This window comes from Glycine max, chromosome 10 (genome assembly GCF_000004515.6).
Source record: "Glycine max cultivar Williams 82 chromosome 10, Glycine_max_v4.0, whole genome shotgun sequence".
In the NCBI taxonomy this organism is placed as follows: Eukaryota; Viridiplantae; Streptophyta; class Magnoliopsida; order Fabales; family Fabaceae; genus Glycine; species Glycine max.
The window spans coordinates 46,920,359-46,933,309 of NC_038246.2; the positions used below are offsets into that span (position 1 = coordinate 46,920,359).

The 12,951-nt window shown below is 31.6% G+C and overlaps 1 protein-coding gene and 1 non-coding gene across 2 annotated transcripts; both read left to right on the forward strand.

The window, feature by feature from the left end:
• Positions 1 to 3,736: 3,736 nt before the first annotated feature.
• Positions 3,737 to 3,847, forward strand: MIR399M (microRNA MIR399m). The gene has a single exon (NR_161704.1). It is a non-coding gene; the product is annotated as a microRNA MIR399m (primary transcript).
• Positions 3,848 to 9,367: 5,520 nt separating this feature from the next.
• LOC100814630 (uncharacterized) lies at positions 9,368 to 11,768 on the forward strand. Its single transcript, XM_003535581.5, has one exon. It carries the CDS (start codon positions 9,563 to 9,565, stop codon positions 11,510 to 11,512), a length of 1,950 nt encoding a protein of 649 aa, XP_003535629.1. The 5' UTR covers positions 9,368 to 9,562; the 3' UTR covers positions 11,513 to 11,768.
• The last annotated feature ends 1,183 nt before the right edge of the window (positions 11,769 to 12,951 follow it).

The following is a 12,951-nucleotide window of genomic DNA, read 5'->3' on the forward strand; positions in this document are numbered from 1 at the left end:
CTTTTGTAATCCTTTAAAATCCTAATACATCCCCTTAGTCAAATAAGATTTTAAACAAGTGAGGTGTGTTAGAAATTAACTTAAAAACCTTGCCAAACACATTTAGTATCAAAGCAGTCAAATTGTTGAAATTATTGATGATCAAGTGAAGACACTCACAATTTCATCCCCTTTTTGGTTTTCAGCTGAAGCAGACCCAGAAATGGATTGGCTGAGAGAGCAGTGAAACAAGATTAATGAATGGGGATTTTCCTTTAAAGTATTTACTGTTGTCTGTTGAAGATACATTCGATAATGTGAAACTGATTTATTGCATACAAAGAAGCAAACAACAAACAGCTTAAGCTCTCAACAAAATGTGTCTTAAACACCCTTAATTCGAGTATTAGAAAAATTAGTCAAATACATTTATTAACATATTATATATATATATATATATATATATATATATATATATACATTATTTATTATTGACTTAAATTTATTAAAAAAAATAAAATCTTGTAAATATTATCTTTTATTTAATAAGTTTCACTCCTAAACGTATAATTTTCAGTAAAATTTAACTAATGATTAAAAGTAATTAGAAAAAAAAATCTGAGCATGTATCTTCCTATACTCTTCTTCCAATAATGAAAACGCATTGAATAGTCAAACGAGACATTTGTGGTCCCACGGCCCATCATAAGTCTTGTGAGTAAATGAGAACCAATTCCAAAGGGGTAACGATATGAAGTTATGACTTATGAACTCATATTTTTTTTAGCTTAAATATGTTTCTATCTTACTGTTATTTTTAATCTTTTAAAATTAAATTAGTTTTTTCAGTTTCTTAATTTTGCAAAATATTTTTAATCCCTCTTACGATAATCACCCATCACAAAGCCTTGTTTATATATATATATATATATATATATATATATATATATATATATATATATATATTTCGTTCATGTAAATATACCAAGTTCAATTCCAGTTCATGTGTCAAATGTCGGTTCACTAAAAATTAAACAGGTGTAACTTCTATTTTTCTTTCTTCTCTTTCTCTCTCCTCCCACACCACCAGCAGCAGCCAGATCTGACCCCCGGCGAACACCCACCTCCGACCTTCATTTCTGGCTATGGTTATACTAGTGGTTATGGTTTATGATCTGCCAGACTTGAAGGATGAGCAGTGTGGTACGGTGGTTTCTTTGGTGGATGATGGTGGGATTTATTCCAAACAGGTGGTGTGCATGTAGGCTGAGGAGGGTCAAAATATTTGTTTGGTTTCGTAAATTGACAAAAATTTCACCAGACCAATTTCAATCTTGATTTGGGGAGTTTGGTTTTTGGACCTGATACTTGTTTTTTTTCTTCTTTTTTTTTTATATTTGTGGGAGTTTTGAACTGAACCCCCACAATTGTATTCTTACAAAAAAAAATTATTTTTTTCCTGCAACTTTATGAGGTTGAAACCCCTCATAAATCCTATTTAAATTTTAAAATAAAAAAAATATCACTTAAGTTGAGACATAATCGAGCCTAATTTTGGATAAAAAAATAATATTATAGTTTTACAAAAACAAAAAACGAATAAATATTTTTTGCAGGAATTAAAACTGAACTTTAATATATTTACATGAATAAAAATATATTTTAAAAAAAGTAAATTTAAACTTGGGGAAAAAAAACCAAATTTAAGAAGATAAGAAACATATTTAAACTTTTTTTATAATGTTTCATTGAGATTACCAAATTTTTTTAACGCACTTTTGTAGTATTGACATTTTTAAAATATTGGCGGCATATTTTCACTTTTTTTTTTTACAGATGCCGTATATATTTCACTCACTCTAAACATACTCTTGACTGTTTATCTTGCATTTCTTCCATATCAAGTCCCAAGTAAAAATAATAATATATATATTATGATTTTCAACGGATATCTCCTAAAATTGAGAAGGAACAAGAATAAGGATTTTAGATGCAATGAGATGGAGTTCATTCTATCATTTATCATTTCATTACAAATTTACAATTTAAACATCCTAAACAACAGAATAATTTAAATTCTATTTTACTTCATTTTATTCCATCATATTTCACTTACAAAAATACTCTCAAGATAAAGCTGTAAGTATTTTTGTAAGTAAACTTTTTGATGAGCTCTCGATTCAACTCCTTAAACTTTTTTCCAAAAAAAAAAGTTAAGATTGAAAACTAACGAGACACTTCAATTTACATTCAAGGGAGTATATATATGTGGTGAGGATATGCTTCATGTTTGTGACATATCATAGGATCAGAAAAGGGTTTCCATTTAAATTTCTAGATCGGTGAACATTGAGTGAGTACTTTTATCAGATCCATTCTAGAAAGCAAAAGAGATTAATGAAGAACAAGGACAAGATGGACGGGCTTATGAAAATGAGCAGCTTCGAGGGTATCCATAGCATAATTCTGAAGCATATGCTAATAGCTCCACTGGATTATACCATTTCTAGAACAGCCTGAGTTGCCTATAAAGTTTAATTACTAAATTCTCCTCCAAAATATCAGTCATAACCAGCAAAAAGATGCATTCATTCAGTGATAAGGCATCCCTTTATTGGCAGGCAATGGTGATTGGTTCAGCAATGCTAGTCAGTCCACGAAGCTATAGTGATTTGACACAGGTGAGTCGCCCTGTTGGCTGCAGAAACCTAAAGAATATTTTTTTAAAAATTACAAAAGTAGAGACATTGATAACAAATTGCGTACAACTCTTTTAAAACTAAAAAGACCTTGTTAAAAAATATATATGTGATGTGCAAGTCCCACCTTCTTGGATGAGCCAATAGCTATATAAGTGCTTGCTTTTGAATCAACCTGTTTCCAACCAAGTACATATGAGTTCAAACTTTACGTTTAAACTCAATCTAGCAAATAATTTGTGAAGTTTCAGCACTTAAGTTTTAACGAATAACATTTGTATATACTTAATATTGTTCTAACTTAATTATCGGTTTTTATTGGTAGAATAGTGTGTGTGTGGGGGGGTGGGGGGGTCTATGTGATGTCTCTTCCATGCAATGCCTAAAATTCGGTGTGCTGGGTCTTTTAGACTTTTACAGTATTATGATCCGGCTTTTGTTGTCAATCATGTTTGTGAGACAAGATGTGAACCATTTTTGAAATGTTACAATATTACAGAGTTCTCTTTTCTGAGCCACATATGGTATAAAAGATAAGGAATCATGCAGGATAACGATGGAAAAAAAATATTTGCCTTAGCTAGCTGTATTGCAAAAAGAGACACAAGTGCAACAAAAAATCAACTTTGCCAAGGAAATCTTGTAGAAGGTCATTAAAATCTATAAACACGGAATATATATGTTTAAATTAAAGGGCGTGACATAAAAATAGATGTCCCAAACTTGCTGAAGTAGGAAAAGCAAACACAAACATAAAAGAAACAATAAGACATGACACAAGAACTTTGATGTCGGTTTCTTTTCTCCACTTCTCTCATTTAAAGTATCAGGAATCTACAAATTTATGAGCCTCAAGCATGAACAAATGTCAGCAAATGAAAGCAGCATTGATGAGTGGATATTGATGGCATAAACCTCAAGCATATGCCTATGTTATATAGTGGTATATTCCTTCTTCTAAGCTATAAAGACTGCTCAAGGCTCAAGTATCTCAAGCAAATCAGAGGCAGTTCAATGTACAAGCTCCTATTCAAGTTGAAAACTGTTTTAGTGAGCAAATCAGCAATAGGGCTCCTCTCTCCTGGCATGTAAACTGTCATTATTTTGGTAGTTTCCTACCAAAAGTTAGTATTAGCAACATGCCAAGGGAGAGTTGCCCTTTGGCTGCTTTAGCTTAATCTCATGGATTGGTAGCAAATAAGAGGGTAATGCAAGGTTAAAGGAATTGCATATCTTTAGCCTAACATCCTTATGAGTTTATTCTTCAGCAGCATTTTCCTAGTGTCATGTAAAAGCTAATAACATGTTATGAAAGATGCTTGAGAATGTAAGTTTCCACTTTCCACCAATGTGTTTTCCGGGGATTTAGCATTCGCCTCATAAACAGTGAGCACTATTTTATTTCTAAACTTGGTTTTTTTTAAGCACAGGATGCTGGCAAAATTAGTAATTATTATTTTTTAAAGAAGTTGAACTAAATGTGTGTGCAATTTGCACATCCTACATTATTTTCACTCGAATTTCTATAACATATTTCATAAATCATTTTTCTTATTTCTTTTCATTACATCCTTTATATTATTTCACATTTTTCTTTCTTCTCTTCCTACGTCTCTTCTTGTTGTAAGATATGTTGTGAAAAAAAAGTATTGGCAAACTAGCTTTACTCATCACTAATATGATAATTTTTAGTGACTAGTCCTAGATATTTTTAAGAGATCTATATATTCAGTTTTATTTGATGATAAAAAAAATGAGTTAAAAAAGCTTTAACATGAATAATCATTTTTGTGTTTTTTTATTTATCGTTGACATGAGTTTATTTAAAAATACACTAAGAAAAATGCTTTATTACGCAATTCAAGAGCAGAAAAAGGCTTGATGGACCGAGTCGTTAGCAGATCATAAATTCTCAAAATAGGTTATAAACACTTAAAAAATATTTCGCTTACTGTTTTAGTTTTTAAATTTAAGGTGTGTATTTTTTTGTCCCTAAATTTTGAAGATTGTATTTTTTTAGTCCCTAATATAATAAATGATAATTTTTAGTTGTCTTAAATTAAATTTTATTTTTTAATCATTTGAATTTGAAAACTGTCATAAAATATTAAAAAAAATTATCACAAAGTACTTAAAAACTGTTATAAAATGTCTAGGGATTAAAAAAAGTAATATATTGTTAATATAATTATTTTAAACTAATGATGTAAACGTATGGATTCTCTGCTTGAAGCGTGTTGCCTTTGCAGCCAAAAAATACAAAAAGAAAAAGAGAGAGGATAAAAAATTGAAGTTAGATAATAGAGAGATGAAACGGCTGTAGAGGTCTAGAGGGACTGTAGAGAGGATGACCACAGAGGATCCAAACTCAAGATACAATGTGTCATATTCATGAACAATTTTATTCATATAAATTATTAATATATATTATCGGTATATCATACTAAATAGTATAATATATTATACTTAGAAAATAAATTATACATTAGTATAAAATATTTTTATTATGTTATTCAATCACAACAATTCCCTTTAAAAATATGCTGATACAAATGTCAAATTTATACTAATAAACATTTTCCTTATTTAATTAGTAGGATTTTTTTAGAAAATAGATTATACAATGACAATTTAAAACAGTTTTAAATACATCTATATTGAATTCTTTATTTATAAGGGCCAAACATTTTTTTATGAGAAAATAAATTATATACTAAAACAATTTTATATTATTATTCAATTATAATTTATTATATATAATAAATTTACTAACTTTTATAATAATTACTTAAAGTTACATTCGTGATAATTTTGTATTAATTTAATGTGTAGTTTTTTTGTTTTACGATGAACGGTGTAGTTTTTATATTGAGGATATATAACCATTAAATTATTGTTTTATATCCCTCATTTGAAAAGCTTAAGAAGATGAGTAGATGATTAATTAATTAAAGTTAACTTTTGGCTTAATAGTCGGAAAACACTTTTGTTTCAATACACGCCTCAATCTTCACTTTATATAGTGTGAGTTAATCATAGTTAACAATAATTAATAGTACAAAGGCCACTTTAATTTGCAATTTATGAGTTCTTTATTTCTCTCTTTTTCAATCAAAATTAGTTAGGCGCTGATCTTAAAAATAACTAGTTTTCCAATTCAACTACCAGATTTTAAAAAACAGTTCCAATTGGGGACTTCAACCCTTCAAAGTGGACTTAACTAGCTACCATGCAGCTCACTTTATGATATTCAAAGAAAAAGAAGAAGATCTTACACAATTTTATTTTACGAACATCAAACGATCTTTTATAGAAACTATTATCAGTTAACACCTTAAAGTATACCTTGAACAGAATTAAAAAAAAGTATACCTTCGAAACGTTTTGAGATTATTTGTTTTGACAGAAGTTTTGAGAAGTTTATGAAGATTAATAGCCTTAACTGTCAATAATTGGACTTTATTTGATTCCTACATTGTCAGTAGCCGAGGAGGGATGGTGAAAAGTAAATAAATATATAAAAATTGTTAGGTGAAGATGAAAAAGTAATTCAAAGTGATTAAGCCACACATAAGGAGAAATTTAAGGGAGTAAGTGAGGAATTAGAAATAAAAAGAAGATGAGTGGTTAGCGGTGAAGATCCCTTATGCTTAGGGAAGCTTGCATTTCGGACAAGTTTAAATGGAGACAGATACCCCCAAACTCATCTTTTTGTTAAAAAAAAAAAAAAAACTAAGTAGAGGATAAACTCACATAACAAGTAGACCTTGCATTCCTAAATCTAAAAATGATGTCATTAAGCCTTTTTTTTTCTCCCCCTCATAACAATTAGTGATTCGTATGAATAATTAAAAGAGTTAAATATATTTTTAGTATATATAATTTAATGATTTTTTTTATTTTTGTTTCTGTGATTTTTTTTATTTTAGTTCTTTTAAAATGTGTTTATTTTATTTTTTATTTTTAAAGTATTTTAAATAACACTTTAAATAGTAAAAAAATCATTATATGAAACACTTTAATAACAAAAAACAAACAAAATATTTTATAATGACTAAAATGGAAAAAAATTATAAAAATAAAAATGAAAAATTCAACCCAATTAAAAAGAGTTTTTTTATCCACAAAAGACAAATTAATATGAATAAAAAGAGTAAATACAAACCTATACCACTTTTTCTTTTTTTCTTGTACTCCTACCTTATCAAAAACAAAAACTACTTTCTCTTATTGAATCTGATGTAATCTCTTGTCACCTTTCCGGTTAAATATCAGATGACTTCAGTTTTTTTTTTAAAAAAAAAAAACACCCAACTTCGATTTCTGCTTTTAAAACCATGTCCTTGATTTGAAATGGCTTCCCATGCATGATCAAGATGCATGTCTTGTGTACATAATTATCCCCATGCGTAAATATGACTCTTTCGACTTTCATAGGCGATAAACGAGCTTAAATGTTGCACTTATTATGTGATGCTGAGAGACAGAAGAAAACTATATCTGCATCTTTCTAAAATTAGGTGTTTATCATAATTCCACCAAACAAAACTACAGAAGGAAACGAAAACACAAAAGAAATGGAATAAAAATAATTTCCAAAAGTAAGCCCAAGCTGTCCCAATGTCGAATATAATGTCCATCTCCATCCATCGTTCAGAGCATTGTTTTTGCAGTACTCTTTAGTCTTTATTTCTTTATTGGTGCAACTACGTGAAACTTTAGTCTTTAGGATATTTTAAAAATAATTTAATGTTTAAACTTCGGTAAACAAAACTCTTTCGCGTGTCGTACAATAACGGGTCTTCTAAAGTGAATAAATTTTATGATCTTTAACACCTGTCTCCATAATTTTCCTGACAAATACATCAATAGTTTCATTTTTTTATATTTTTTATTATATAAAATTAAAAATAAATTATTTATTTTTTGTGTAAACCTTTTGGGTGCAAAGTTATTGTTATTATTTTAGCATCAACCACGTAAATTAATTAGTCTAGAAAGAAAGAAATTTAGTGTCTATTAGTTTCGATTTAGGGTTTGTTCTAGTACGTAAAAAGTCTCACAAAATCGTGAGCTTCAAACTAATATCAAAGTATATAATACCTTTGACAAACATACCCGGGAGAATTGTTTCATATAGAAAATAACTAGTGTTTATCAAAAGTTATTATTACCAAATTATAATGGATACATATATAAAACTATTTAATCCTAGAAGGCAAACCCTTAATTTCGCAACTAATTTTGCACTCTTCTTTTTCCTCGGTTCCCTGCAAAACACACCAAACCTTCTTTGCGCTGTGCCTGCAGCTTTGCCTTTTCTTTTTCGTTAATTGCAGTCACTTTAATGACAGTCAAATTCACCTCTTTTTTGAATAAAAGGTTTTCCTCATCATAAGCTTGCCTCAAATTTTTTATATGGGTTACTGAGCCCAGTCTCCTCACACATTAAGCATCCTTCCACTAGCAAAAACAAACCAATAATATACTGTAAAATTATTTTAATATAGCAAGAGGCGAGTATTCATTGGAATGAAATTATTTCACTTTAACTAATGTCTTGGATTCGAGCTCTAAATATATAATTGTGTTAAAATTTGAAACAAGAGTTTTGTCAACTCATAGATCCAACTGATCAAATAAAATTGTCATCAATGAAACATACATGTGATTCATACCAAAAGAAAAAAAAAAAAACATTTCAATATACTTATGGACAAGTATGTTCACTCAATATATTCAACGGAGAGAAGCATTAATTTATGGAGGTTCATGAGGACAATATCCCACCTCAGCTCAATCTTTGAAGGGCAAGTAATAATGCATCCACAATCATGGAGCTTTTGTTTTGGATTTATTTTGTAACACTTGAACCTTAAGCAAGCATTGTCCGCAAGTACTTAGAAGATTTCTCAAGAGACTTTTCTTTAGGACCTAATCGATAATGCCGGCTTAGAAAACGACCATTCTGTCCTCCACTCACTATTGCTTTCAAGTACCTGGCTCCACCTTTTACTCTCACAAACGTGTTCATTCTTCACCCATATACCAAAGATTTTTGTACGAGATTTTTCATTAGACCAAACTTAACTACTAACCAACTTTCTAGCTGGCAGAACTTGTGTTCTGCAGTATTTGTGCCTATTTAGATAATCAACTTGGTGACCTTCGAGTGTTGCCTAGGTATATCACTAGCATACATAGTCAACAATTTTTTTTTACCATTTTCAGAAAATTAAATTATTGATTCTATATTAAGTACACTACTTGCATATATGCTGTACTAATTGCACTTAACTCATGAAGACCAAAATTAAATTAGCATCATTATTCTTATATTCTATATGCATGTGCAATGATAAATTATTCATCACTTACATTTGATCACTTTCTATGTAAACTCATGTTTTCTGTTATCACGAATAATCACTGGACAAGTTGAATTGACCAAAAGAACAAAAGAATAAGAAATGGAGAGGAGTCACTAGTTAGTACAAGTAAGCAAAATAATTTAATTAGGTGCAACAATAAATGTTATAAACTTTTTCTTTTTTTTCTATAACGTGTTAGGAAATCTCCCAAAGTATACATCACTACCACCATCACGCCTAGATGCAGATTGATTGGCCTGTGGGACACAGTATTATAAGAGGTCAACTTGACAAACCACCCAAGAAATAGTCCAAATTGTGCTACCTGACCTTGTCAATGAGTTCACACAATACCGTATCAGCGACATAATTACAAATAAACCAACACAAACATTCTGTAATTTTCTCTTTGTGTGTTTCTTATAGAGAAATTAAACCATCAGCAAATCCAAGTGTCAAACAGGTATATATAAACAACCAGAATTGTCTGTGAGTGCAAAGAAGCAAAAAAAGATGCAATCACTTGGTCAAAATGAGGCATCTCTAGCATGCCCTCAAGGGTGTTGCCCTACTTCTTTATTGTTCAACCCTCCACCACCACCACCACAATCTCAGAACACAACAGCCAAACCTAGAAACAGTTCTGCAGAGTGTAGACACAGCTTTGCAGCCACAACAGCATCCTCAATCTTCCCAAACACCAAATTCACCAACCATGAGTCCCTTCCTTCTCTGCATGAATCATTCAGTGAGTTCAAGAAAGTGTATCCTCAATACTCCGAGACTGATCAAGTGGACCATGTGAGAGCCAAAGAATATTACCACCTCTCTTTCTCCAACCAATCATGCCTTGACTACATTGGTATTGGCCTCTTCTCCTATTACCAACGCCAACACCACCATGACACCTCAAAAACCCAACTTGCATCTTCTTCAACACCCCAATATTCTGATAATATTCCCTTCTTTAGCATATCCTACAAGACTGGGAATCTGAAGACACTTTTGCTTCATGGGGGGCAGGAATCAGAGTTTGAGTCTGCAATGAGGAGAAGAATAATGAAGTTCCTCAACATTTCTGACAATGACTACTTCATGGTTTTCACAGCAAACAGAACCTCAGCTTTCAAGCTTGTGGCAGACTCATATCCATTCCAATCTAGCAAGAAGCTTCTGACAGTTTATGACTATGAGAGTGAGGCAGTGGAAGCAATGATTAGTTGCTCAGAGAAGAGAGGAGCCAAGGCCATGTCAGCTGAATTCTCATGGCCAAGGCTGAGGATTCGGTCAACAAAACTGAGGAAGATAATTGTTAGCAAGAGGAAGAAGAACAAGAAGAAAAGGGGTCTCTTTGTGTTCCCACTTCACTCCAGGGTAACAGGAGCAAGATATGCTTACCTGTGGATGAGCATAGCTCAGGAGAATGGGTGGCATGTGTTGCTTGATGCTTGTGCATTGGGACCAAAAGACATGGACAGCTTTGGCCTCTCTCTCTTTCAACCTGATTTTCTCATCTGTTCTTTCTACAAGGTCTTTGGAGAAAATCCATCAGGGTTTGGATGCCTTTTTGTCAAGAAATCTGCTATCTCCACTCTTGAATCCTCATCTTGTGCTGGAATTGTGAACCTTGTGCCAGAAAGGTTGCTACTTCAGCCATCAGAGGATAAGCATTCTTCTAAGCAAAAACCATTGTCTATATTACAAGAACAAGAGTTATCTTCCTTGAGTTCTTTCTCTGGTCGGATACAAACCTCACAAGCTATCAAAGTTGAACAAGAATTATCGGAGCTTCAGATCATAGCGGCACCTGCAAAACCAAAAGAAGGTTCTGGAAGTGTGGAAGCAAAAGGACCAGTTGAGAGCCTTCAAAGTAAGAAAGCACAAGATAGTGGTGAGAATGGGGGTTTTAACATTGAGTGCAGGTGTTTGGATCAAGTGGACTCTTTGGGATTGATAATGATCACCAATAGAACGAGGTACCTTATAAATTGGCTGGTGAACTCCATGATGAAGCTGAAGCACCCTAATGCAGAAGGGGTTCCCCTAGTCAAGATTTATGGTCCTAAGGTGAAATTTGATAGGGGACCTGCTTTGGCTTTCAATGTGTTTGATTGGAAAGGTGAAAAGGTTGAGCCTGTCCTTGTACAGAAGCTTGCTGATAGGAACAATATATCTCTCAGCTATGGATTTCTCCATCATATTTGGTTTGCAGATAAGTATGCAGAAGACAAGGGGAAAGTTCTACAGACCAAAGAAGGAAGAGTCCAAGGAGTAACCACCAACAAGAAGAAAGATAGAGATGAGCTAGGAGTAACTGTGGTTACTGCTGCATTAAGCTTCCTGGCTAATTTTGAAGATGTATATAAACTATGGACTTTTGTTGCCAGGTTCCTTGATGCTGATTTTGTGGAGAAGGAGAGATGGAGATACACAGCTCTCAATCAGAAAACAATTGAAGTTTAATACAATAAATTTCACTTCATTCTTCTGGATTGTGGAACGAAGAAGACTCAAGAGTGTGGATTCGGATGAGGATTTCAAGAGGAGAAAATAGTTTACCTATCCAATCATTTTGTTGATTAGTTCATAAGTCATATAGACAATTCAGCAGTCAAATATATTTGATTTTACTTGCTTCTTCTGTTTTGTCCTTGCATACATATTCAGGCAAAGAAATCACAGCTAGAAAATTGAATATACCCTTCTATTTATTCCCAAACTGACAAAAGTGTAAGTTCCAGCACTAGTATATTGAGCAACTATTCTTCAATGATATGTATGTCTATTTAACAAAAATCAAAATAAACAATAGGCGAGGTTGGTTCTACCTCAGTTTTCTTGTCACTACACTGTCTTTGATCGATTATTGATGGCATGGTTACATTTGAGGACCGATAAATCAAATTTATTATGCTGAAGACCAATGACCAAACTAGAACTTGGTAAATTAAATGAATAGTTTGATTATTTGATTATGGTCCTTCACAATTCACAATAGGTACATTTTCTTTTACAAAGAATGCTAAAAGGTATGAAACTCTTTGAAACAACATTCTCGATCTCTAAACAATCTTTTTCTCTCTCCATTCATATATATACCCCTCTTTTGGTTGATAAAGTCGTTCTTAACACTTTCTTTTACGAAAAGTGTATTAAATAGCATTGCTGTTTTTTTACTTATATACCAGACTGTTCACTACAAAAGAATAAAAAGAAAAAAGAAAAAATATCATACATACCCCTCTTTTTATTGATAAAGTCATTCTAATCACTTTCTTTTATTGTATCAAACAGCATTGTTGTTTTCTGACTTACCAAATTGTTCCCAAAAAAAACATAGCCAAAGATGACTGTTTTTCACTGTACTGAAACTAGAGTTTTTTTGTGTGTGTGTGTGAAAATGATATAAGCTGCAGTAACCGAGAAGAATATATCGTATTCGATTGCTCACAAAAAATATGGGTTAAGGATGAAGCCATACTTGTTAACACACGAGGAGGTTTGAGGTTAATGTTGTATTGGTAGTATTGGTGGTTTCCGAAAAATCTTATGGTTAGAATGAACCAATCAAGAAGAAACAAAAGTTTTTTTTTTTTAAAGGCAGTCAAGAAACAAAAGTAAGTCGATGTTATTATTTTATAAACACCGTTACATGTCCTAATGTTCTATTTAAAAGGTTTGAATCAACACCTTATGGCTTGGACACATTGCAATTTGCAAGGGATAGAAATTCAAATAGAGTTTCTTTTTCTTCAATTTATTTAGATTAATTTCTATACTATGTCAAATTTTACACTATCAAAATATAACTTTTAAAATAATTATTATAAAAATCATTAAATTATTATATATAATGATTTCTTATTGATTCACATAGTAAAAATTCTTTATTCTATAATCAT